The 23,703-nt window shown below is 36.4% G+C and overlaps 1 protein-coding gene across 1 annotated transcript in view; it reads right to left on the bottom strand.

The window, feature by feature from the left end:
• Nucleotides 1–1,168: 1,168 nt before the first annotated feature.
• The window catches only part of ENPP3 (ectonucleotide pyrophosphatase/phosphodiesterase 3), a 74,073-nt gene continuing 51,538 nt past the window's right edge, over nucleotides 1,169–23,703 (bottom strand). Inside the window, exons 18-26 of the mRNA XM_034991454.1 lie at nucleotides 23,131–23,218; nucleotides 21,421–21,599; nucleotides 19,884–19,935; nucleotides 18,918–19,072; nucleotides 11,675–11,810; nucleotides 9,235–9,312; nucleotides 8,470–8,602; nucleotides 6,702–6,862; nucleotides 1,169–1,381 (exon numbers count right to left, since the gene is read on the bottom strand). Coding sequence (XP_034847345.1) covers nucleotides 1,215–1,381; nucleotides 6,702–6,862; nucleotides 8,470–8,602; nucleotides 9,235–9,312; nucleotides 11,675–11,810; nucleotides 18,918–19,072; nucleotides 19,884–19,935; nucleotides 21,421–21,599; nucleotides 23,131–23,218 — 1,149 coding nt within the window. The 3' untranslated portion in view covers nucleotides 1,169–1,214. The remainder of the gene's footprint in view (nucleotides 1,382–6,701; nucleotides 6,863–8,469; nucleotides 8,603–9,234; nucleotides 9,313–11,674; nucleotides 11,811–18,917; nucleotides 19,073–19,883; nucleotides 19,936–21,420; nucleotides 21,600–23,130; nucleotides 23,219–23,703) is intronic.

Raw genomic sequence — 23,703 nt, 5'->3', positions numbered from 1 at the left:
CCTTCATTTGTCTCCCCATTGTGGAGTCTAAATTCAGGTGATCTTATCTAATTTCCAGGCTATGATAGGACAGAGGAACCTGAATTGGAGGAATTCTATTTATATTCAAGGTATTAATGTTTCTGCCATGTAACCGGAAATAGTTTTCAATTTGTGTTTGCACTTTTCACTGCACAATTTTTAAAGCTAAATCTTACAAGTGAAGAAAATATGTAAAAAAAACAAAAACAAAAACCCAGTGGCATTGAAACTAACATTTCAATTAGTTGTAATTAATGACCATACTTCAATTGACCTCCTAATAGAAATAGTTTATTTCTTTTTAAGCCATGACTTTTTTTTATGTCACAGGATTTTTCATCACTAGCAAAGCTTTTGTGCCCTGGATGAACTGGTCTTTTTATCAGAGAATCATCTGGAAGTTTATTGGAGCCAAATCTAGCCCTCCATGTTTTGTGGGGTTTTTTTGTTTTTTGTTTTTTGGTAAATAAAGTTTTATTTGAACACAGCCACTCCAATTGCTTTTACATATTATCTATGACTACTTCCTTGATGTAATGGCAGAGCTGAGTAGTTGCAATAGGGACCATGTGGCCTAGGACATTTTATCATCTGCCCCTAAAACATGATAGCATGCTATTTTTCCTAGTTCTCTGCTTAACAATAGACATACATTCAATCTGTAGATGTACTTCTTTCTTCATAGTATTGGAATAGCATTCCATTCCATTGTTTGTTTAAACAAATTCCAAAATTGGTTCAACCAGTCTTTTAGGTTGTTTTCTGGTCTTTCCTACCGTAAAAGATTTGTTGACACAGTTTTTACAAGTGAAATTACCAAATGAGGTAATGTGCTTCTTTTAATATTGTCTAATTGTCAAATGTAACACTTCTTGGTATAATGTTCACCAAAGTGACTCTTCTCTTGCTCTCCCTTCTGTTTAGTTAATGCTGGGCAGAAAAATACAGTCCAAGATTATAAATGAGATAATAAATATAATAAGGTAGATCTCATACAGCACAATCTCTGTGCAAAAAAAAAAAAAAAAAAGTGACTTCAAAATAAAGTTCACATTTATAGAGATGAAAAAGAGAGAAGGAAATGATGAAATTATGCCACAAAGCTTTTTAAAGAAAAATTGAAAACTTTATTTTGTGATTATTTAACAGGAAAAAATCATTTATGTTCTGCCAGAATTCATTTATATATTAAGTTAAATAATGGTTTCAAATGTGGGTAGATATGTCTTGAGTTGCAAAATTTCAGAGACAGGCTGTGCTTTTTCCTGGTAAAAGTCCAGTCCAGTAAGAAGTTCCACATCGCGGACCCGAGCGATGTGGGCTTGCCATCTTTCTTTAATCCAAACAGCTTTTGGTTTATCTCCCTGTAAAAGAGCAGCAAAAGACTGTTTTTCACAGGGCATTATTTTTCATTAACAAAAGATCTTTTATGATTTAGAAGTTTTCCTTTTTCCTGGGGCTTTTCTTGCCTTAAATCTTAATTTGACATAGCTACATTTTGTTGTTTCCTAAAATAAAGGGAAAACAAAAGTACAAAGTATACTAGAACACATACAGACCACCAAAGTCATAAAATTTAGCTATTTTAATATTTACTTCAGATAGAAAAGAAATAGGATCTTACAAATGAAGCTAAATCCCCAATGTCCTTCTACTCAGCACCAGTCATCATCATGAGTTCATGGAATCCACTCTGTGTTTTTAAACTCTTAATGCACATCAATATACAATACACAGTATTGACTTGAGTTTTCAAACTTAGGTAAGTGGTATTATAAGTGGTATTCTATAATTACTTTCCCAATCAGCATTATGTTTGCAATCCATCCGTAGTGATATGCCCAGCGCTAGTTAAATCACTTGTTTTTAGCTGTGGTTTATGGTGGCAGTTTCTTTTTTCATTGCCGTATTCATAGTATTTTTGGCATGATAAATAATACTGTAACGAACAACTTGGCACATGCCTTCTGTAGTCAAGAATATAAGTCTCTAAGATCTATGAATGGACTTGCTGGATCATAGAGTACAGGCAGCTTTAATTTTTCCAGATGTTAAACCCTGCACTCCTCAAGGTGTTCATACCAATTGACACTTACATTGGCAGTGGAGCATAAGACCTATTTCCCCACATCCTTGCCAAATCACAGTGTGAAATAGTGTTCCATCCCTGTTTGATTTTATTACCCTGAGTATCATTATAGTTGAACATCTTTTCAGACATTTCTTGGCCATCTGACTTTTAACAGGTTTTTTACTATATAAAAGTTAATTCGATTTTAGTTAGAGCCATGGATAGCCACATAATTTCTTATTCTTTATACAGCAATCTTCTGATATTCATATGGTATTGTTAATTTTCATTTAGATTTTTTTAAAAAGTAAGAAAATGTAAAAGTTTGTTAAATTAGAAGAGTGTGTTCCAATAACTGTCATTTGATTTATGATGTACTATATTCTGGCTAACTGAACATGAAAAAAAACCGTCATTTGACTTCAGTGTGGTAGTTTACTTGTTTTTTAAATATGCAGCTTTAAAATAGGCAGCTATTATTTGAGCTAGAGGAAGCGTAAGAGGAAACTACTTCTTGTCTCTAACCTTCTAAGTAACTCTAACCTCCTAAGGGCTAATGATGTATGTTAATTTTTAAAAATAAATATGCAGTGTATTAATTTGAGTTCATATACCCAACGGCAATCTAATTAATTATTTTTCCCTGCCTTTACTACTTCCCATTTCAGCAGTATTTAACGTTTTTTATCACGTTTTTTCATAAAGTTCTCCCCCACTTGATTTACATTGCTCTGCTCTCTCATGGCTTATTTAGTGTCTCACCAACTAAATGTTTACTCAACACCTGACTGGGTCTACCCTCTTCTAAAATTGCAATTCAACGAACCTAAAGCACAACACACAACTATCTCGGCAGGGGTACTACTCAATACCAGCTAGTCCACCTGCACCAACCAACCCGAACAGACGCTAGCCGTAGACAACTCTCACTGTACGAGTGCATCCCATCAGGAGAGCAGCCTCGCATACATACAGTTCTCATGAGCTGTATTTAAATACCATCGACCCTTGAACAACACAGGCTTGAACTGTGAGGATCCACGTATATGCAGATTTGTTTCAATAAATATGGTACAGAACTGCCATGGTCTTTTCCTTATGATTTTCTTAATAACATTTTCTTTTCTCTAGCTTACTTTATTGTAAGAATACAGTATATGATACACAGAAAATATGTGGTAATCAGCTGTTTATGGTATTGTAAGGCTTTCAGTTGAGAGTGGGCTACCAGCAGTTAGGTTTTGAGAGAGTGAAAAGTTATACATGAATTTTCAACTGGGTGGGGGGTAGCATCCCCAACCCCCATATTGTTAAGAGTCAACTGTGTATGTGTTAGAAGTATTATATACCCCTAAAATACAACTCGCTTTGTTAGGTTTCTGAGGCAATACCAGTTTCAGTATTTTTCCACCCTAACCACTTCTTTATTTTCTCCCCTTGACTACATACAGTCTGGTTATTGCTGCTATCACACTCATGAAATCGCTTTGGCAAGCATAACCAGAGTGGATTCTTTTTTTTTTTTAGATCTTTCACTTAGTTGATCACCCCAAGCTTCTAAAATTCCCTCTTTTTTCTAACTGCTTACTTGTTCAGTGACACTTTCTGTTTCCTCAACCGATTCTAGTGTTTTCCGTCCTGGAAGTATAGACATTTCCCTCAGTTTGACCTTTGGATCTCTTCTTTCCACTTTCTTCCCTTTGGCAACTTTATTTCACTCCCATAATTTAATACCAAATTCTGTCTCTACAGTTCTGATTTCTTTTCCAAGTTCCAGACCTGTATTTTCCAGTATCTTCTGAACAAGCTACAATAATGATTGCCACTTGGACTCATGACAACATTCTCTTTTCTCTGACAGGAATTGAACAATACAAAGGTGAGGGAAAAAAAGAAAAAGAAAAAGAAGGGCAGAAAATATGGAAAGAACAGGGAAGGAAAAAAATAAATAAGGCTATATGAATCTAGTTTCCTAGACCAAGTGTGAGGTGGAATTGTGAATCTATCATTTCTAAACTGCTGTCAGTTCCTTCAGATCTCTTACAGTGGGGGTACCTCCCCGCACTGAGTGATTAGAATATTTAAAAGTGCAGTTTCCATAGAACATGCCCCTTAAAGCAAGCCAACTATTTCACTGGGTGCCTTTTCTAATGCTAGGGGGAATATTGGCTGATTTAGACTTATTAAGGTGCAGTTTGTGTGTGTGTATATATATATATATATATATATATACTGTACTTATTGGGTGATTTGATTAAAGAGGATTTTATTTGTATACAATCTCATTTTATGTTGACTGTAGAATGTGTTAACTCCCACACAAGACATGATTTCTTTAAAATGGCCACCATTTGCTTACTATGTATTGAGAATTCTTAGGATTCTATATGAAATAACTTATCTAATGCTCACAGCAATTTTATGAGGGAAGATGAATTTTTGTATACAGCTGAGGAGATTGACATTCAATTATTTACCCAAGGAGGTGATGTCAATAACTGAACACAGGATGTCCAACTCCAAAATCCATGTGTGTAAGATCTATTCTATACTGCTTCTCATATTATCCTCCTAGATATTCAACTAGTTTCTCAATTTGAAGACCACCAAGAGAAAATTCATCCTTCCCAAAACAACTGATTGTCTCATATATTTTTAGCAGATGGAAAAGAAGGGCATTCGAGTAAAGAAAAGCATGAGCAATGATGTTGAGGTAGGGAAACTCAAGATGCATCAAGTAGTTTCAAGGACTTCAGTGGGTCTACAACTTGGGTTTGTAAGGTCAACTGAAGGTAAACTGTGAAGAGCCTTAAGTACAGGCTAGGAGGCAAGAAAGGTCTAGACCAGGGATAGCCAATAGTTTCTTCTTTGCATACCCATTTTAATCAATCCATAGTAGCTACTTAGAACCTGCTATAAAGAACTACTTAATTCTGATTCAGTGGTAACCAGCACCACAGTGTATTAGTCATGACTTCTGCCACTGGAAGAATAAGTCAAGAATGATGGCTTACCCTTTTCTGGAAAACCTTGCCCACTCTAGGACTCTGGGAGAGTCACTGCTTAGCCTCTTATCTTTGCCCTCCATCTTTAGTCATTGAAAGACCATTCAAACATTCAAGTTCAAATCTTATCTTCAAGACCAAGTTAGAATGTCGCCTTCCCTACTAAGAAATATTTCTCTTTTGAAAACCTAAAGCAATTTTATCTACCCCTCTTTGTGCCACTTATCTCTTCCTTCTTCTATTGTACTAGCCATCGAAGGGCTAGACTGTGAGCCCCTTTTGATAAAATTCATGTCTAATTTATCGGTGTATCTCCCATAATACATAGTATGGTGAAGGCAGTTATGTGTTGAACAACTGAAAGAATAGAGATGAATTCCCAATCTGGCCTAGAACCTAAGCTTTAATATCCAGTCTCTACTAGCCTATGGGATTTTCCATGTGAACACCCATTTCTATAAAGGACATGCCTAAACTTAAATATCTTATCTACCTGCCAAAATAATTCTCATTCCTAACTTCCCTCTCTCTGTTTTTTTCCTAATTACCTACATTTAAAATCTTGATTCATCTTCATGTCTCCCTTTTTCTTTGGCTGTTGCATCCAGTTACCAAATCTTTTCTCCTTTGAAGATTCTTCTCAATCCTCTCAATTTGTTCAAATTCTGCCCATTTTCAGGGCCCAGGCCTACTCTCTCCTCATTTTATATAACTCTCTTTTATTGATTATTCCAGCCAAATGTGTTTCAAACTTAAACACTAAATCCTTACGTTATTTAGCAATTAATCCAACTTTGGATTTAGCAATTAAAGCAACTTTGTGACATCTCTTATTTTTTTAAAATAATTTTTATGTTATCAACTGAACGATCTATGTGTCTATATTTCATTTATATACCTCATTTATATCTCAAAGTTATATATGAACTCCTTGAGGGCAGAGACACTGTATTCCTCGTTGGTGTATTCTAAAAAGTTTCTTTCACAGTACTATGCACTTAATAGGTACTCAGTATATTTGTTGAATAACTAGTAAAACCCAATTACAAGAATACATATTTTTCCTATAAAAAATATATGCAAGTTTAAGTAACTATTTACATACAATTTCCCTTGATCCAGAAGGATGTTGAAGTAGACTAACACACGATGTTTTAAAAAAAGTGTTACTTTAACTCACTGTGTGTATGTAATTAATATCAGACCTCATGTTTCAAGCTGATGGAGTTTTTATATTTACATATTCATTCAGAAAACATTAACTGAGTGCCCACTTTGGCACAGCACCCTCAAGTTTCTGTGTTAAGAATCAAAATATTCATAAGATATCACCCCTTCCTTTATGAGTGTGAATAAAACGTATATGAATAAAATACATAAGATACGCATATAAACACATGTTCAAGTAGGCATATACATATTTAAATTGACATAAGTTACATAAAGATCAATAGTCTAAGGAAAAGTTTAAAAATGAGGTAATTTAGTACGACTCTACCCATGAAACAACTAAAAAAATATGTTGTAGTCAAAGCCACTTTTATGAAAGCCTGGAGATCTGACTAATCATTTTCTCAGGTCCTGAGGACTCTCCAGGAGCATACTCACTGGGCAGCTCTCCACGTTGGTAGGTCGGTGAGGGATAATAAAGGGTAGGACATCCAACCACCCAGGGCAGGCCTCGGGGGTGTGGCTCTGATTTTTGCAACTGGTCAGTACCACAAAGTAGTGCGTTGGGATGGGAACAGTAGTGTTCTCCATATATCTAAAAACACAATGGAAAAGATTTCATGTTAGTATACTTTTGCTTCTAAAACTTCTAAATGTCATTATACATTTTTTAAAGAAATGCTAAAGTAAAAACACAGTCAAAGAAAGCAAATGAATAGAAAGAACAAAATCTTATCACATATTTTTACACTTCCATGAGCCAGATCAGAGCTTTACAGAAGTCCAAACTTGGTCATTATAACGCTATGGGAACATATGAGAATACAAAGAAAAGCAGACCATGACATTATGCCTCTTGTGTTTCCTAGTTTTGTTGACTTTATATTTTATAGTGACGATTTGCAATAGAGCAAATCGGGACTGGAAACAAGCCCCAATGCCAACTCTAGCTGAGCACTTCTGCTAGATGTCTGGGTGGGTGCTAATCCTCTCACATTCTGTGACTTGGTCAGTTTCCTCAACTTTAATATGGAGGTGACCACTACTACCAACTTCACAGGGTGGACAAGGGGATAAATCCATATAACTGATATGACAGTCCTTTAGTTTTAGATAATGAACATGAAAGTGCTTTTAAAAGTTTTAAGTGCAAAATAAGGGTAGACTATTATGACGAGCCCAGTAAAAGAAATATGACTGCTGTAAGCAGTGATAGGACTGTGATCTTAGGATTTCTACATGAACTCAGAGGGTTTGTACCCTGGCTCTCCCACTTATTAGCTGTGGAACATAGACCAGATACTTAACCTCTCTGTACCTCAGTTTCTCCATCTCTATATGGGCGCTAACAGCATCTAACATAGGAATGTTTTGTGGACTAAATGAAGTGTATGTGTTTAGGAAAGTACTTAGCACGTGGTAGAGTGCTATCAAAGTGTTTGCTAGAATTATTAAATGGTAAAATATAGGATTAATAAGCACTAAAATAAAGACAAGGCAAATGAAATGGAAAAAGGCCACACACTGAGTTGTCACAAATGTTACTCTATCAAAAGGTAGGGGTAGAAACTGTTGCTTTATGCAATCTAGGCTCAGATAGCACGGTTGTTTAGTTTGGCCCTTCATACACTTTGCTAATAAAGAGAAATAATGAATAAGACTAAAACTCTCTATTCCTCTGTGCTGCATTCAAAGGTAATTCTTAGCATCATATTATGACCAGGTTTAGTACAAAGATATACAAGTTAATAGGACTGGTTTTCTAGAGGAAGCCTCTACCCTCTCCTGGGAGATAGTTTATGAATCATCCACTATTGGACAATATTGTGAATCATCACTGCTTGATTTTTTTTAATTAATTGCCGGACTGGCTCTGTATTTACTGATAGTACAGTGAGTCTTATCTCTTTAACTTTTACAAAATCACATTTTCCCTGTGCCCATTTGTTTAGAAATTTTCTAAATAAAAATTTTGCCGAACTTTTCCTCAACATTTTTTCTTTGCCCATTAGTTTAAATTTTTGCCATATAACATTTTTGCAACATTTTTAGGCTAGTTGAAAATAGTCAATGATAGCATCTCTACGTAAATATATTGTGTGATATTTAGAATATTAAGCTTTAATTTAGAGTACTGAGGTTTCTCCCCTCATGATACCCTATCGCTAAATCAAAAAGTCTATTTGTTTTCAAATTACTTACCCTGTAATTTCATTTGGAGCATCAAAGTGACCATCATAATTATAATCAAATACTGGCCCACTAACCACATTTACTCCATTTCTTTCCATGGCATGTTTCACAAGAAGAACACTGTGGAAGTAATCCCACATTTCTAAAAATAATAGAATAAGACGTTAAAAATATCTATCTTTATTGAACATGGAAATATTTTCTATAATAGAGAGGTACATTTAAATAGCGTCAAGTTCTGCTTTGATAATTGTCAGTGGTGATTAGGTAAATTCTGCAAAATAGCCCATGTAACAAAAATAGTCACATTGATGGTGCTTCCTTTTGCTGATGTAGTTGCAGTCTTGATATTGCACTAAAATATGTTTCCAAATTCCTTCCTAATGCTGAGGTGCTTTGGGGACAGTGATATTCAAACAACAGTCAGAACATACATACTGCTTTATTAATTATGATTCTAGGGACAAACACCTTTCACTCACTTATGGTAAGTGTCAGTAAAATTTTGTTTTGTGAATAACTATTTAGAGCTAAATTAGGATTAAAAACAAAGTATTGAAGTTCTAGTCACAAGGTACCCAAAGTTGAAGTAAGTTAAAAAAAAAAAAAAAACTATGTCAGAGATCCTTCCTATTTCTAAATTTAAAGCATTAGAGCATAATGACTCAATATCAGAGACAAATTGCAAAAAAAAAAAAAAAAAGATGCATTTAGTTTATAAGTTCATAAAGTCACTTAGGTATTTTTAAATTAATAATCTAAATGTATACTTACCTTTAAATGCTTTATACATAGGGACCAAATTACTTGTGATTAAACCATCATATTGACTATCAGAAGTTCTGTTGTTTGCTGCAAAACAAATGGATTTGATTAACTCTAGCCAGAATAGAAAATATAACATACTACATAATAAGCAAAATAGTACTACATACTAATGAAAATTTATTAGCAGTCAAAACACAGGGATACTGAGTACTCTCCAGTAGAGGTTATCAACAATCCTGACAGCTTTATGCATTTGATACCTGTAGGTTGAATGGTGACCCTGAAAAAGATATGTCCAAGTCCTAAACCCCCTGTACCTCTGAATCTGATATATAGGAAAATTGGGTCTTTGCAGATATAATTGAGTTAAGGATCTCAAGATGAGATTATCCTGGATTTAGAGTAGGCTGGTGTTCTTATAAAAAAAGAGAGAGGAGGTTCAGGAAAGGAGAGATTCAGGCAAGAAGTCACTGTGAAGACATAGGCAAAGGTTGGAGTGACGTAGCCATAAACCAAGCGATGCCTGGAGCCCCCAGAAGCTGGAAGAGGTAAAGAAGGATTCTCCCCTAGATTCTCTCCTTCAAAGGGAGCATGGCCCAGCCAACATCTTGATTTTGGACTTCTGGTCTCTACATCTGTGAAAAAATACATTTCTATTGTTTTAAGCCACCAGGTTTGTGGTAATCTGTTATAAGAGCCCTAGAAAACAAGCACTGTACCAGTATGCATGCATAGTTATTGAATGTGCACAAAATAATAATGCTGCTATAAATAACTCTTCCAAAATCAAATTTCCCTAAGAAAGTGAGTTTTAACTCGATAAAGACTGCTGAGGACACCACATACGATTGGTTTGGAGGACTCCTGGATGTGCTGTCTAGCACAGTGAGTGCTGGAGCAAAGTGCTCTGTCCCTCTGTGCTTCATTGTCTCATGACATCTATTATCATGGAAGTATCATGAGGATTAAAAAAGCTACAAGCCCGGGGCGCCTGGGTGGCTCAGTTGGTTAAGTGACTGCCTTCGGCTCAGGTCATGATCCTGGAGTCCCCGGATCAAGTCCCACATCAGGCTCCCCACTCAGCGGGGAGTCTGCTTCTCCCTCTGACCCTCCCCCTGCTCATGCTCTCTCTATCTCATTCTCTCTCTCAAATAAATAAATAATCTTAAAAAAAAAAAAGCTACAGGCCTATAAATGTTTATTATAATGGTTTTTATATTTAAACTATACTTGGGTATACTAATATTTAAATGAAAGGCCAATGGATGGGTGCCAAAAAGCAAGGAAAAACAAGTTGTTGGGGTTTTTTGTTTTTCCTTAAAATTTCACATGTTATTCACAGTCCTCAGAACCCTTAGAAGCTTTTTCTACTTTTTAAATTAAGCCCTGAAAGTTGGGATAGCAAACCATATAGTCTTACCTCCTTTTCAGAGAAAAATAAGATGAGCTTATAATGGAATTTCCAAAATAGTGGAGAGTTAGCAAAGAGTTTCATTTCATCCTTAAGATTTTTTGAGACAAGTTGTTTAGTTATTAATTTCATTTCCTTGTCGAGGCATTTATATTATCAACCAATGCCTTACGGCTCAACAGATACAATTTTATACATCAATTAAAAATTATTAATAAAATATTGCAACTACTTAAGGTTCATCCTAGCATTTGCATTGATGTGCTACTTGTTTTCATGAAGGATTTTTTTACCCCACTCTTAAGAACCCCTAAATTATAAATCTCTAAATTGACCTCTTTAGGTCATGGCTTCCAGAAAAATGAAGCCAAATATCAGGAGCAAACCCATTCCCAGAAGCTGAAATTTTTGAAAATCTCATGAGTGAGTTAATAAAAATGACATTTCCTGCTGGATAGAGAAGAGATTTGAGTTTAGAAAAATGACCCTGGCTTTTGCATGTTCTCAAGAGAGATGCTTTCTAAAAAACAAACAAACAAACACACAAACCTGAAAACCAACAAACAAAAAAACGTAAAGTTCAGTCAGCGGCTTCACCCCCGGTGTGACATGGCTGGGCGTGAGCATGCTCTGTGTGCGACAGGCCCGAAGTCCAGCCTGACTCCTCGCCACGAGCACAGCTGCGTGCTCCGTGCAGGCCCTCGCTTGGGTGGCAGCCAGAAACAAAAATGTTTTTTTGGACTCTTTGCGTCCCTCTCCAAGGAATCTTCAGTTTTAAAATTAAACTTAAACCTGCCGAACTCTCTGAACATCTGGGCCAGATTAGCGCTGATGTTTCGTTTGCACTGCAAACTTTATTAGTCTTTATTAGAGCGGTTGTGCTATTTCAGCCAGCCCACAGCATCTGAAGCCTCCTGGGCAGCTAGTCCGGCCCAAGCAGGTCGTTTCGGCAGGGAGCGTATGTTTAAGGCACATGCCCACATCCAGCTGATGAGGGCTTTCTAAGTCGCTGCCCTAAAAAAGAGTTCTACTAACCAGGAGGATAGAGGAAGCCGTGGGTGATATTCTCGTCTGCTAAATAAAAGGAACACTTCTGGCTTTCAGAAGGAGCAACCCTGACATCAGCCCGTAGACAGTCTGGGACAGTGGGAGGAAGAGGCGATGTGTCTCCCTGTTGAAAGAAAGAAAAAGAGGGGAAAAAAAAAAAGTTACACCCACAGTTGTGGCTAAACCCATCACCTTATATGGTTTGTAACTTCCCTAGAATGTTTTTCATTTAACCTTTTCCTATTTTCTTAGTGAATCAGGTCTACGCAAGCAATGGAAATGGATGTCTTCAGCAATGTTTTTTTCTGTGGTTCCCTTCTGGTTAGGGACACTTGGAGGGCAAATCAAATACATCTTGGAAAGGAATATTTGCAGAATAAAAGTGAAATGAGAGCCAACAAATAACGGGAGCTACTACTAAAAAACAAAATTCTTTTTAGGATCTAACTTTTAGGTGGATATATATATGGTGTATTTATAAGTAAATATTGAAAATGAAATAAAAACATTTCATTTTAAAAATACACATACAAACTAAGGATATTTTTTCTTCAGTTGGGCAATCTGAGATTAATTCAAAGAAGCTACAGTTGCCTGGACTTACTTGGGGACTTAAGAAAATTGGTAGCTGTGCTTCATTTATCATGTAATATAGGAATATATTTTTTGCAATTTTCTTTGTAACTTTTATTTATTTATTTAAAGATTTTATTTGAGAGAGAGAGAGCACAAACAGGTGGAGCGGCAGAGGCAGAGGGAAAAGCAGACTCCCTGCTGAGCAGAGAGCCCGAAGTGGGGCTCAATCCCAGGAGCCCGGAATCATAACCCAAGCCGAAGGCAGATGCTTCACCGACTGAGCCACCCAGTGGCTATTTAAAGACTAATACAGGGGTGCCTGGGTGGCTCAGATGGTTGGGCGTCTGCCTTCGGCTCAGGTCATGATCCCGGGGTCCTGGGATCTAGTCCCACGTCGGGCTCCTGACTCGGTGGGGAGTCTGCTTCTTCCTCTCCCTCTGCCTCTCCCACTGCTCATGCTCTCTCTCTTATCTCTGTGTCTCAAATGAATAAATAAAATCTTTAAAAAAAAATAAATTAAAAAAAAAGACTAATACAATAACTTACCCACTAGCAGGCATCTTATAAATATGCTGCCTAACCCAAGTGTTTAAGGTAATACAGTATTAAATCATCATTATATTTCAATTAGCATATAATCATGAGTCAGTAATTTGCCATTCATTTCATTTTTTTCAGATTTTGATTCATATACCACTACTGCCCACAATGTATATATTTCTTAACAACAAAAAAAGAAGGTTAAATTAAATTATAATGTCCTTCCCCTATTCACTGCATTGTGCTAAAAGCAAAAATTAGCTGTGGTGTCCAAAATGTATGTAGTGATCATTTTATAATATATACATGTATGAAATCATCACACTGTTCACTTTAAGCTTATATAATGTTTTATGCCAATTATATCTCAATAAAGCTGGAGGAAAATAAAATATAGAAGATCAATTCACAAAGAAAAAGGCAAAAACTGCACTATATTCATAGGCAGGAGAGTACCATGATGAGGTATAGAATAGGTAGGAGATGAAGATGAGTGAAGTCTAAGGAAAGCCAACCAGAGAAGGTACTCCCCAACAGACTACAACACTCCAGTTGGAAAACACTATAAAGAAGTTGAATAGACTCCTCAACTAGATTGAACACATTTATCTCTGCTCCCTCCTGAAATCCCATTAAAAGAACATTAATGGTGAAAGCACATAATGGATAATAAGAAATTTTCAGAAGCTGGAGATCAGATCAACATCTGTTTACTATTGTAACATGGCTTAGTAGACCAGTATATACTGACAACCAAAAGCCATGATTGGGGAAAGCACAAAGAAGTAGATTCCAAAACCCAAGGGTAGAACTTGGAGTCTCCTAAGGACGGGTAATGTACATAGGGCCAGAAAGAAGAGTACAGGTTGAAAGTCTGTAAAAGAGGCTAGATAGAAAGTCTACTCACTGGAGAGGTTGAACTGGAGGAATGTTCAGACTGAAGGACACAAAACAGCCCAGACAGCAGGTGCATCATATTGAAAGCAATGGGATTAAATAAAAATCCATATATGAATGGTAAGACTCCCCCCAGTCTCACTGCTCACATGAAGGCTGCCCAATTTTATATGCTGGGTATATAATTATTAGATTAAAAGTGTCCTTTCTTTGGGATACAAAGCAGCCAAAAGGAAAACTAGATGCTTACAATTAGGAATCCCCAACAAAATGGCTGGTTCTTATCCTGATCAACCTATAGTGAAGTCCACCAGCTGGCCAGCCCCCAGCCACACAGCTTAGTGACTGTCCCTTAACATATAAAATTATAACCAAAGATCACCAAACATTTTCTCGGGGTAGAGGAGGAACCAAGATAAAAAAGAGACAATGCAGAGAGAGAAGAAAACTTGCTCAAGATGAGAGTATATATGTTATCCATATAGGAAGAAGAGAAAGCAGTAGAAAAGCAGAAAGAGCTCCTGGGATTTAAAAAAGAATATGACAACAGAAATGAAATATTCAATAAGATTTATAAGATGAAGTTGCAAATATCTCCGAAAAAGTAAAATTAAAGACAAAAGATGGAAAAAAATTAGGGAACATATAAAAAACATTAGAGAATCAGTGCAGGAAACTTTATATCCTATTAGTTTGAAGAAAAATTATCTCTAAAATTCTAAAGCTAAACCATCAAGTAAGTGTATAGATGGAATAAGAATCTTTTAAGATACATAAAATCTCAAAAATATACCTTTCCTTCTTCCTTTCTCAGGAAGTTCCTGAGTGATAGAACTCGCCAAACCAAAAAATAAATCAAGAAATATGAAGATATTTGTGTTAGAGGCAGTGGATTAGCTCTCACCATTCATTCCACTCTCCTCATGGCAGACACCGGAGAGCTAAAAACATTTCTTTGGTTTTTTTGTTTTGTTTTGTTTTGTTTTTTAAAGATTTTATTTATTTGAGAGAGAGAGAGCAAGTGCATGAGCAGGGGGAGGGGCAGAGGGAGAAGCAGGCTTCCAGCGGAGCAGGGAGCCGGATGCGGGGCTCCATCCCAGGACCCTGGGACCATGACCTGAGCCGAGGGCAGACGCTTAACGACTGAGCCACCCAGGCGCCCCATAACATTTCTTTATATCCTTTCAGAAAACACACCAGAGCAAACAGTTCTGAATAACCAGGTTTCTTCATTTGACATAAAGGGGCATGTAAAGATGTCATAAAATGGGAGAACCAACAATATCAATTATCAGCCCCATAGACAACCAGAATCTCGTGAGTTCATGTTTCCTATCACACGTCTTTATCATTTTATTCTAAAACATCACGTTTTGTACATTTTACTTGAAGAAATGTACAATACATAAATATAGCCATGGATGTATTTTCTGTAATGGAAGGAAGATGAAATGCCTATACTCAACAGTTAAAATTATAAAAATGGGGACACCTGGGTGGTTCAGTGGGTTGAGCGTCTGCCTTCAGCTCAGGTCATGATCCCAGGGTCCTGGGATCGAGTCCTGAGTCGGGCTCCTCACTCAGCGGGGAGCCTGCTTCTCCCTCTGCCTGCCACTCCCCCTGCTTGTTCTCTCTCTCTCTCTCTCTGAAAAATAAATAAATAAAATCTTTTAAAAATAAATAAATGTTAAAAATTATTAAAATGTTAAGGAAGGAAGTATATTGTAATTTTTCATGAGGCCGCAGCTATAGAAGTTATACTCACATAACAGTTAGGCAAAAATGTTTACTATTTTCTCAAAGTAGTATAGACTTGGAGTTGGGGGACATGGATCAGGATGGCTTTAGCCAGAAAGTGCTAAAAAAAAGTTATGCTTTTTTTTTGTTTACTGAAAATCTTGCTTCTTACATACCAAACTTGAACCCCTAATATAAGTGCATCGAGACAAGGAAAGACAGGATGTGGCCTTCTTTAGAAAGGGGAGATTATGCAATAGGCAGCCCTCTAGAAGGATGGAGGGGAGGTGTGATCACGTCACTTCTGAGTCCTGGGCTCCTGAGAGAAGGCACAGTGAACCATCCCCCCACCTCCACACATAGAAACAGCTTCAACCCTGCTAGCTCTTCAGAGTTCTTTAGAGTTTTTTAAGCCAGGGGATAGAAAGTCAGGAAAACAATAAATAGAACTCAGACACTCAGATAAAATCTGAACTCCCTAGCTCTCAAAACTCTTCAAGAGAGGTAGATGATGAGCATAGACAGGAAAGCAAGATGCTTTCATTTCTAGTCTGGCATGGGGTTAAAATAAAACTTGAACAGTGGATAAAATTATTTTTATTGAAGTTATAGACTCTCTTTACCTGTAGGCTGAACATAAAAGCTAAACTTATTTATTTGAAGATTGGATTGTTACCATCTGATCTTATGGTAAGGATAATCACTATATATTTTTAAAATTATTATTTTTCTGGACGTGGTTTTTTTCTTTAGGGAAAAATATTTCTTATAGTTCCAAAAAAATGTTTCCGATACATAATAATGTTCCTAGTTTTTTAAAGAATCATTAAACATGATTGGGCCATAATTTATGATATTAGCGCTAATAAGCTTTTGAAACAAAAAAAGGCTATTCAAAAATCCAATGATATGGGACATATATACACATATAGATCGAGAGAGAGGGAAACATTCTTCAAGTGCGCTAGATTTTCTTCTCTGAAAAAGTGTTTTGATTTACATTAAATTTATAAGGTATATATTCTAAACATAACGCAATTTTTGCTCTTAATTTCAATTTTTCACCCAGCAACAGAAAAAGCAGCTCACGTAGTCCTACTCAGTGGGCCCAGAAGCGAAACCCATATACAGTCTAATCAACCCTAATAGTTTTGAAGCTGTTGTTGCAGGAGCACGATTTCAAATCACAGCTCCTTCTCCAGAACTCTTCTGAGATAACAATAACAACAACAAAAATTAGAAAACCCACCAAAACCACAGGAAAACAAAAGCTCCATAAAACTTAAAGGCACAAGCCAATTGGGCCCATGCTCCAAAAAGTGCTTATTTAAAGTCTGATTTTTCAAACACAGGGCTGATTTACAGCATTTTTATGTGAATCTCAAAACATCCTTGTATGTAATTTTCTTGAACCACAACATACTAACAGAGTAATTTCTGAATTAGAAAGCAGAAAATTGCTAGAATTCCATCCTGTCACATGGAGGGAGAAATACACAAGTAGTTCTGTGGGATCAGTGAAAGGACAGGAACTTTTGGTAACAAAGAAGCTAGTTTTAAAACAATAACAAAAAAGAATTGTACTAAACTCCTGGTCTGAGCCCACTTAAAATCTCTCTGCTTCTGGTTTCTGCTAAAGCTCATATAAATTCAGGAATGCAAGACAGAAGGGGAAAGTATTAAAAACATAAATATTCCCCTCAACTCCACACAATCCCTGATACCTGGACTTTTCAAAATAGAGAATTGAATGCTAAGACTGGCTTTGAATATACTGCCCTTCTCAATACCACGAACAAATAGGAATTATTTAAAGGAATAAATAACTTCACATTGTTGTTCCACAGTGTGTTGAAGAAAGTCACAGACTGGACATTTTGCATAATAGGAAAGTGATGTTGTCATTAACCATACACATGAACTCAGGTAACAGCTGGTAAAAGATTTGCCCACACTGGGAAACAACATCAATGCTCTCCTACCGCGGGCCACAATTAAACCATTTTCAGTAGCAGAGTTGGTGCTCAGAACACACAAAGCTTCAATTAATAGTGGGAAAATATGCTTATTTTTCTCCAGAAATCTTGAATTAGAACAAGAAGAGTAAATAAACCAGATACAATCAATCACTTCCTGGCCATAAAAAGTGGAGTATCTATACTCTTAGCAAGAACAGTAATAGGTGGAGGTTTATCATCAGAGTCTTTGGATCTAAGACATCAAGATTATCTTGACAAGAACAGCTTCCTGATTGTTTATTTACTCTTCTAGTTGAAAGTACCACTTTCTCCTTAAGTCTTTTAAAATAATGGTTGGGATTAATTTAGCCAATGCATTCATTCAGGTAACATTTACTGGGCAGCTCTATTGTGCTGGGATACATTAAATAGAACCATCCCTGCCCCAAAGGGGTGTTTTGACTGATTTTTGGCTGACTTCGATTTTTGCTTTCATTTATGTTTCCCTGATTGCTAATGAGGTTCAATTGCTTGGCTCATAGTCATTGCCCATTTATTAACGAAGATGTTTGCCATTCTCTTGGTTAGTAGAAGAAATTTATTAGCTATTCTGGATCCTAATTACCATTCTGGATACTCATCTCTTGTTTCTTATATACAATGCAAATATTGTCTCGTCCATAACTGTCTTTTTGTCACCCATTACATTAATATAGTCAAATTAGTCAATTTCCTCTGTATTTTTGTTGTTGTTGTTCTTGTGTCCCAAGAAATCCTTCTCTATCCCAAAGTCATAAAGATATACACAAAGGAAAATATGAATTTGCTGTTCACATTTAGGTCCATAAATCCACCAGCAATTTAATTTTGTATATGGTGTGAGATAGACATCTGACATTTTCTTTCTTTTGGTAGCCAAATGTCCCAAGGTCACTTATCGAAAGAGAGATTGCCAGACAATGAAAAAGGAAGAGAATTTCAACAGTTGGATTCTCAACCCCAGCCTGGAGAGATGTGACATAACACATCTACACCTGTAAGTTTAGCCTGACGGATTAGAGTGCTTCAGGGATGAATTACTTCTCACTCACTTTGTGTTCCTTGTGCCTAACATAACACACAGCAGATGGTAAAGTATTTGTTAAACAATCAAATAAATATAAAGCCCTTTATAATCTAGTTAGCATCACCTTCTAGGTGGACCCACCATGTACGTAGGATAGACAAAATAGTGTGCTTCTGTATTTCGTGTTGTTTCTCTTGGAAATCTTCTTTTCTACCTGCCTTACCAATTGGCCTGTGAACACCTTTTAATTTCTCCAGGCAAAACACAATGTGTTCTCTTTTGCACACACACAGCACCTATAAATACCTTTAAGAAATACCTGGGACATTGTCTTACAAGACACAGACCAGTGAACTCCCTTTGGGATCTCTACTGAAAATCAAAAGTCAACTCTTAGAATATTCGAGAACTACAAATTTTTTCCAGCCTTCAGGGCTCAATGGACACAGGAACTCACTGGTTTCGGTACTGTATAGGAGCTCCACATGGGCATCTTGATAGCTTTTCCAAATCCACTGACATATTCCCTGTGATAGAGAAGACAGTGTTCCTTGTTCTTCTGCATAACCCTGGGCCTCCCAAATGGCAAATTTAGTTTCTCTGTCGCTGTTACTAAAACGAAAATAACATAAAATAAAAATGTTGGTAAAATTAGCAAATGTTTCTTTCTATGCATAAAATTATCATCTGGTGGTTTATTACGTACCAATTACTCTGATAATTACTTTACATACTTAACCTCCTAATTCTTACAACTCTGAAGCAAGTGTTATTTTCCATTCTACATATTACAAAACTAGGGTTTAGAAAAGTAATTTGGCCAAGCAGCTAACAGATCACAGGACGTATTTGAAGAGCTACAACCTCAAAACCAAAAGGACATACTTTGTAACAAAGATGACCTACCTTAATAATTATCATATGAATGATTTTGCAATTGTATAAAGAAAGTATGCCCTAATGTATTTATTTATTTTTATTTGCCTATTATTATATTCTAAAAATCCATCAATTCTTGATAGTTTAAAAACCTACAAGGTATTCATGCCATGCAGTAACACTCAACAGATTATAAAAAGATTATCAACCAACCAAGACATTTACTAAACTCTTATTGTGTGCCAGGCACTATTCTAAGTGCACACATATATTAACTCATTTAATTGTCACAAAAACTCTACAAAGAAGGTATCCCCATTTTAAAATCATGAAACAGGCCTAGTGAGTTTAACACGAGAATACTTAAAAGATAATAGGTAATAATAATAATAGTTTTGTGGGGTTTTTTTCTTCCTGTATATTGGCAATACAATCTTTATGTTCAAAAGCCTCTGGGAGCTTATTTTAGAGAATCCCAAAAAGGCAATATTGTGTTCTGTTAGGCCTAAACACCAAAGACTTGACATGTTTTCTATTGACTTACTTTCATCTTGAGAGAGATTTAGCATTTGATTCACATGTTCTAGAGAAGAATTCTGCAAGACAACATGGGGAAAAGAGAAAGTAAGTCGAAGTGATTAAGACATGTATGTAAAAGGTGGTCAGGATTATTTCTGCAGTAATACCCGAATATTTTACTACTCAACAAAGAAGCCAAACTAACTTGAGTTTAAATTCCAATTCCGCCACTTGCTCAGAAATATAAAGATCCTACTACTGCTTGGGATACCCTATGTGGGAGTTGACAAAGATAACAACCGATAATGGGACAAAGCATTGTGACCACAGCTAGAATCAACTACTAAACTGGAATGACAACATCCCTCAGTTTCTCAGGCTTTAATATGAGTACAACTCACTTGAGGGTCTTGTTAAAATTCAGATTCTGATTAGTAATCCTGAGCCCAGTAGGGCCTCAGATTCTGGATCTCTGACCAGCCTGCAAGTGAGGCAGATGCTGTTCCTGTGACCACACTTTGAACAGCAAAGTGCATTCTTTACAAAGAAGAATTTGGAGGTTTGCAGTCAGGTAGATCAAATTTCTGTGACCTTGGACAGTTTACTTAACTTCTCGGACTCTTCTTTGTTCCTCAAATGGAGACAAAAACACCTACGTTGTAATGTTTATTATTATTATTGTTCTTATTATTATTATTTTAAATGGAGGTTCCATTCAGGTAAGCTGTAGGTAAGAAACCAACACCCCTACTCTGATCCAGGCTGTGGATTTGATTTTTATTGGAAATCTTGACCGGACTTTTGTCCTTTAAAGGCTCTTTTGGTCAGCATTTATTTATATACTTATTGATCTATGTGGTGTAATGTTGTTTTGAGGATTAGAGAAAGTCAAGTCTTTGCTGACTCCTGGCTATAAAGAATAATTCTTCCCAGAGGCAGCAGGTACTTATTTAGCTCTACCACATTTTGAACTTGGCATCAAATGCACCTTGACATTGGTTTTAACTTGATGGACTCCTGACAACTGGGCTCCAATTCCATCCTGAAATCCCAGCCCCCATCCCTGTGCTCTAGTTCTCACAGGTAGGGTTGGTGCTTGCATTCTGAGCTCCTGCTCTGACTCCTTGCCTTTTGGGGGTGGGGGGACTCCTAGCGCTGGAATCTCACCTTACTGAGAGTCTCTTGGGGTCTGAAGTCAAGCTCCTGAGCTCAGCCAAGTGCCTGACCCACTAAAAAGACCTGTAAGAGGTCCTGTAGCTGTAAGAGGAAGGAAATCAAAGAGAGCTCCAAGATTCTACTGTGTTGAATTGTTAAGGACACTTAGCTCACAAGGGAATTGATAATGTCCAAATAGTGCTTTCCAGTTTACAAAGCATATTCACATACTTAATCTTACAATGCGTCTCTCATCTCCACACAAGTTTCAGAGAAACCACATACATCTACTTAGTAAATATCTGAACTAGAACACAAACCTGGGGGTCAGCTACCCCGGTTATAACCCTGGTTATAGATTAACTTGCCCCTTTACATTCTTATGGATGTGTAAAGTTATTACTTACGTTTTGTAGCTCAGGGCATGAACAACTTAGAGCATCTGTGGGCAATGGAACAGTAAAGCCACAAAGAGAAAACTTTGACACTTCTTCTGCATGGGTTGGCTCATAAAAAGGTACCTTCAGAAGATGGTTTAAACTACCATGGGTGCCATTGTTTGGTGCTGGTTGAATGTGTAGAAGATCTGTGTTTAAAAATAAATTCAAAGTAGTTTTAAATTAAAAGGCAACAATATCTATCTCACAGATGGAAGAAAACAAAACTTCCTTGAATAAATTCTGCTATAACATGATCTTGTACTGCATATATCTTCAGGTTAGTGTCTCTTCCCCCAGGGATTTTTTTTTTTTTTTTTTTTTAGAGAGGGAGAGAGAGTGGTAGGGGGCAGAGGGAGAGGGAGAATCCCAAGTAGACTCCCCACTGAGCACAGAGCCCAATGTAAAGCTCCATCCCGCTACCCTGAAATCATGACATGGGCCGAAACCAAGAGTCCAACACTTAACCTACTGAGCCACCCAGGTGCATACACTCCCACCCACCCCCCCTTCTAGGATTTCTATCACTTCCTCTTTCTAGACAATGGGAACATTTGTTATAGAAGCTACACGCTCTTTCAGGAACTGTTTCTGCTCCTCCAGAGAAAAGTATCATTACTTAAACGATCACTTTGTTCCTTAAGCATATCCTGGTTTTCTAGCATAAAAAGCTATACTTTTACCAAAAATAATTTTGAAGAAGTTAATTTACAATCTTACTTATAGTATATTTACTTAGTTATATGAAACTTCTTTAAGGACAGATACCTTTAAAAAATTAAACTCATAAATTTTGTGTAATATTTAGATAACTTTTTCTATTTTTTTTCTACAACAATACAATATACAGAGATTTTACAAACATAGTCTTTTAAGTGGCTCCTGCTGAATACCACCAAATAGATCTCTCTCAGAACTGAAATTCTATCTGGTTCCTTCTAAGCCTCCCCGCAAAGGGCCAGCGTCCCTGACCACAAACTTCAGCTTGGGAACCAAGAGCCAAAGTTGTTAAGGCTACAACACATTATTTTCAAATGGATACTCTTTGGTTTCTAAGTCATATTCAATCACCACAGGCCTTTGGCAAGATTAGGAATGACAATTGTGAGTGTATTTACGTCAGAATTCCTAAAGTTCAAGGTGAAATGACAACTTACCCATTGCCTTGCCGAGATAAATGATTTATTAGTACAGTGCTCTGAAGTAAGCTGTATGCACAAAAGTAGAGGAGATCCCCTAAAACTCTAATTCTTTAAGTTTTTTTTTTTTAAACAGTAAGTGTAATTCCAAAGTGTAAATCCAAAAAGGCCTTTTATCATCCTTTTATGCCAGAAGCTTTTTCTCTGTGATTACAAGAAAATACTTGTGCTTTTAGGGGTCTTTTCCTGCTTTGAAAAGTTAGAAATGTAATTTTATTTATCTAAGTTTTACAAAACTTTCAAATAGTAACTAACTGATAGAAAAGCTGGTTTCCTGAGATCTAAATCATTGCCAGCGAATAGAAAGATTCACCCTTATTGCTGAATAATTCTGAATGATGATTCATTCTCATCTTCTCTACTTTCTGTCTTCTTAGGGCAAAGCATCCATTTCTGGGATTCATTTTATTACCAATTTCAAAATACATATTTTTAAAACTATATCCACATTTTGATGTTAAATTTATATAGATATACTCACCACACATTAGGTTATAGATTTCAATATTTTCAAATGGCTCAATTTCAGTCTTCTCTTTAAAACTCGGTCCATGTGCCAAGAAGATAGCCTAGGTGGTAATAGTCCTACTGTTACTAGATGTCATCTAAACTCAAAAACAGATGTTGGAAGAGACAACATTTTCCTTCTGTCCCAGCTCTCCATTTGTGTCTGAGGCTATTGTAAGGATTTCTTTTCAGATCTGAAAATGATTTTTATTATCATTTGCATCTATGATTGAGATTCCAACCGTCCCAATCAAATATAATCTATAGTGCATTTACTTTTGCTAAATGTACCTGCTTCCACAGTACTTTGTATGTCAACAGACAAGGAGAAACAAGCCACAATGGACAACCAGCATCAACACAGTTCTACCATAGCTAGACAGTATAAATTAGAAATTCATCCAATAACATCAGATATTCTTTTCACAATCCTTTCATATCATTGTTCAAATATGTTAATACGTGACAAAAACCGTTTAAGTCTCTAAACACTAAATTTTTTTTACAACTTATACTAACCCACTGATTTCTCAAATATATCTCCCCT

This window comes from Mirounga leonina, unplaced genomic scaffold (genome assembly GCF_011800145.1).
Source record: "Mirounga leonina isolate KUSES-001 unplaced genomic scaffold, KU_Mleo_1.0 Mir_53, whole genome shotgun sequence".
Taxonomy (NCBI): domain Eukaryota; kingdom Metazoa; phylum Chordata; class Mammalia; order Carnivora; family Phocidae; genus Mirounga; species Mirounga leonina.
The sequence above is the reverse complement of the archived record's forward strand: the minus strand, read 5'-3'. Positions and strand labels throughout refer to the sequence as shown.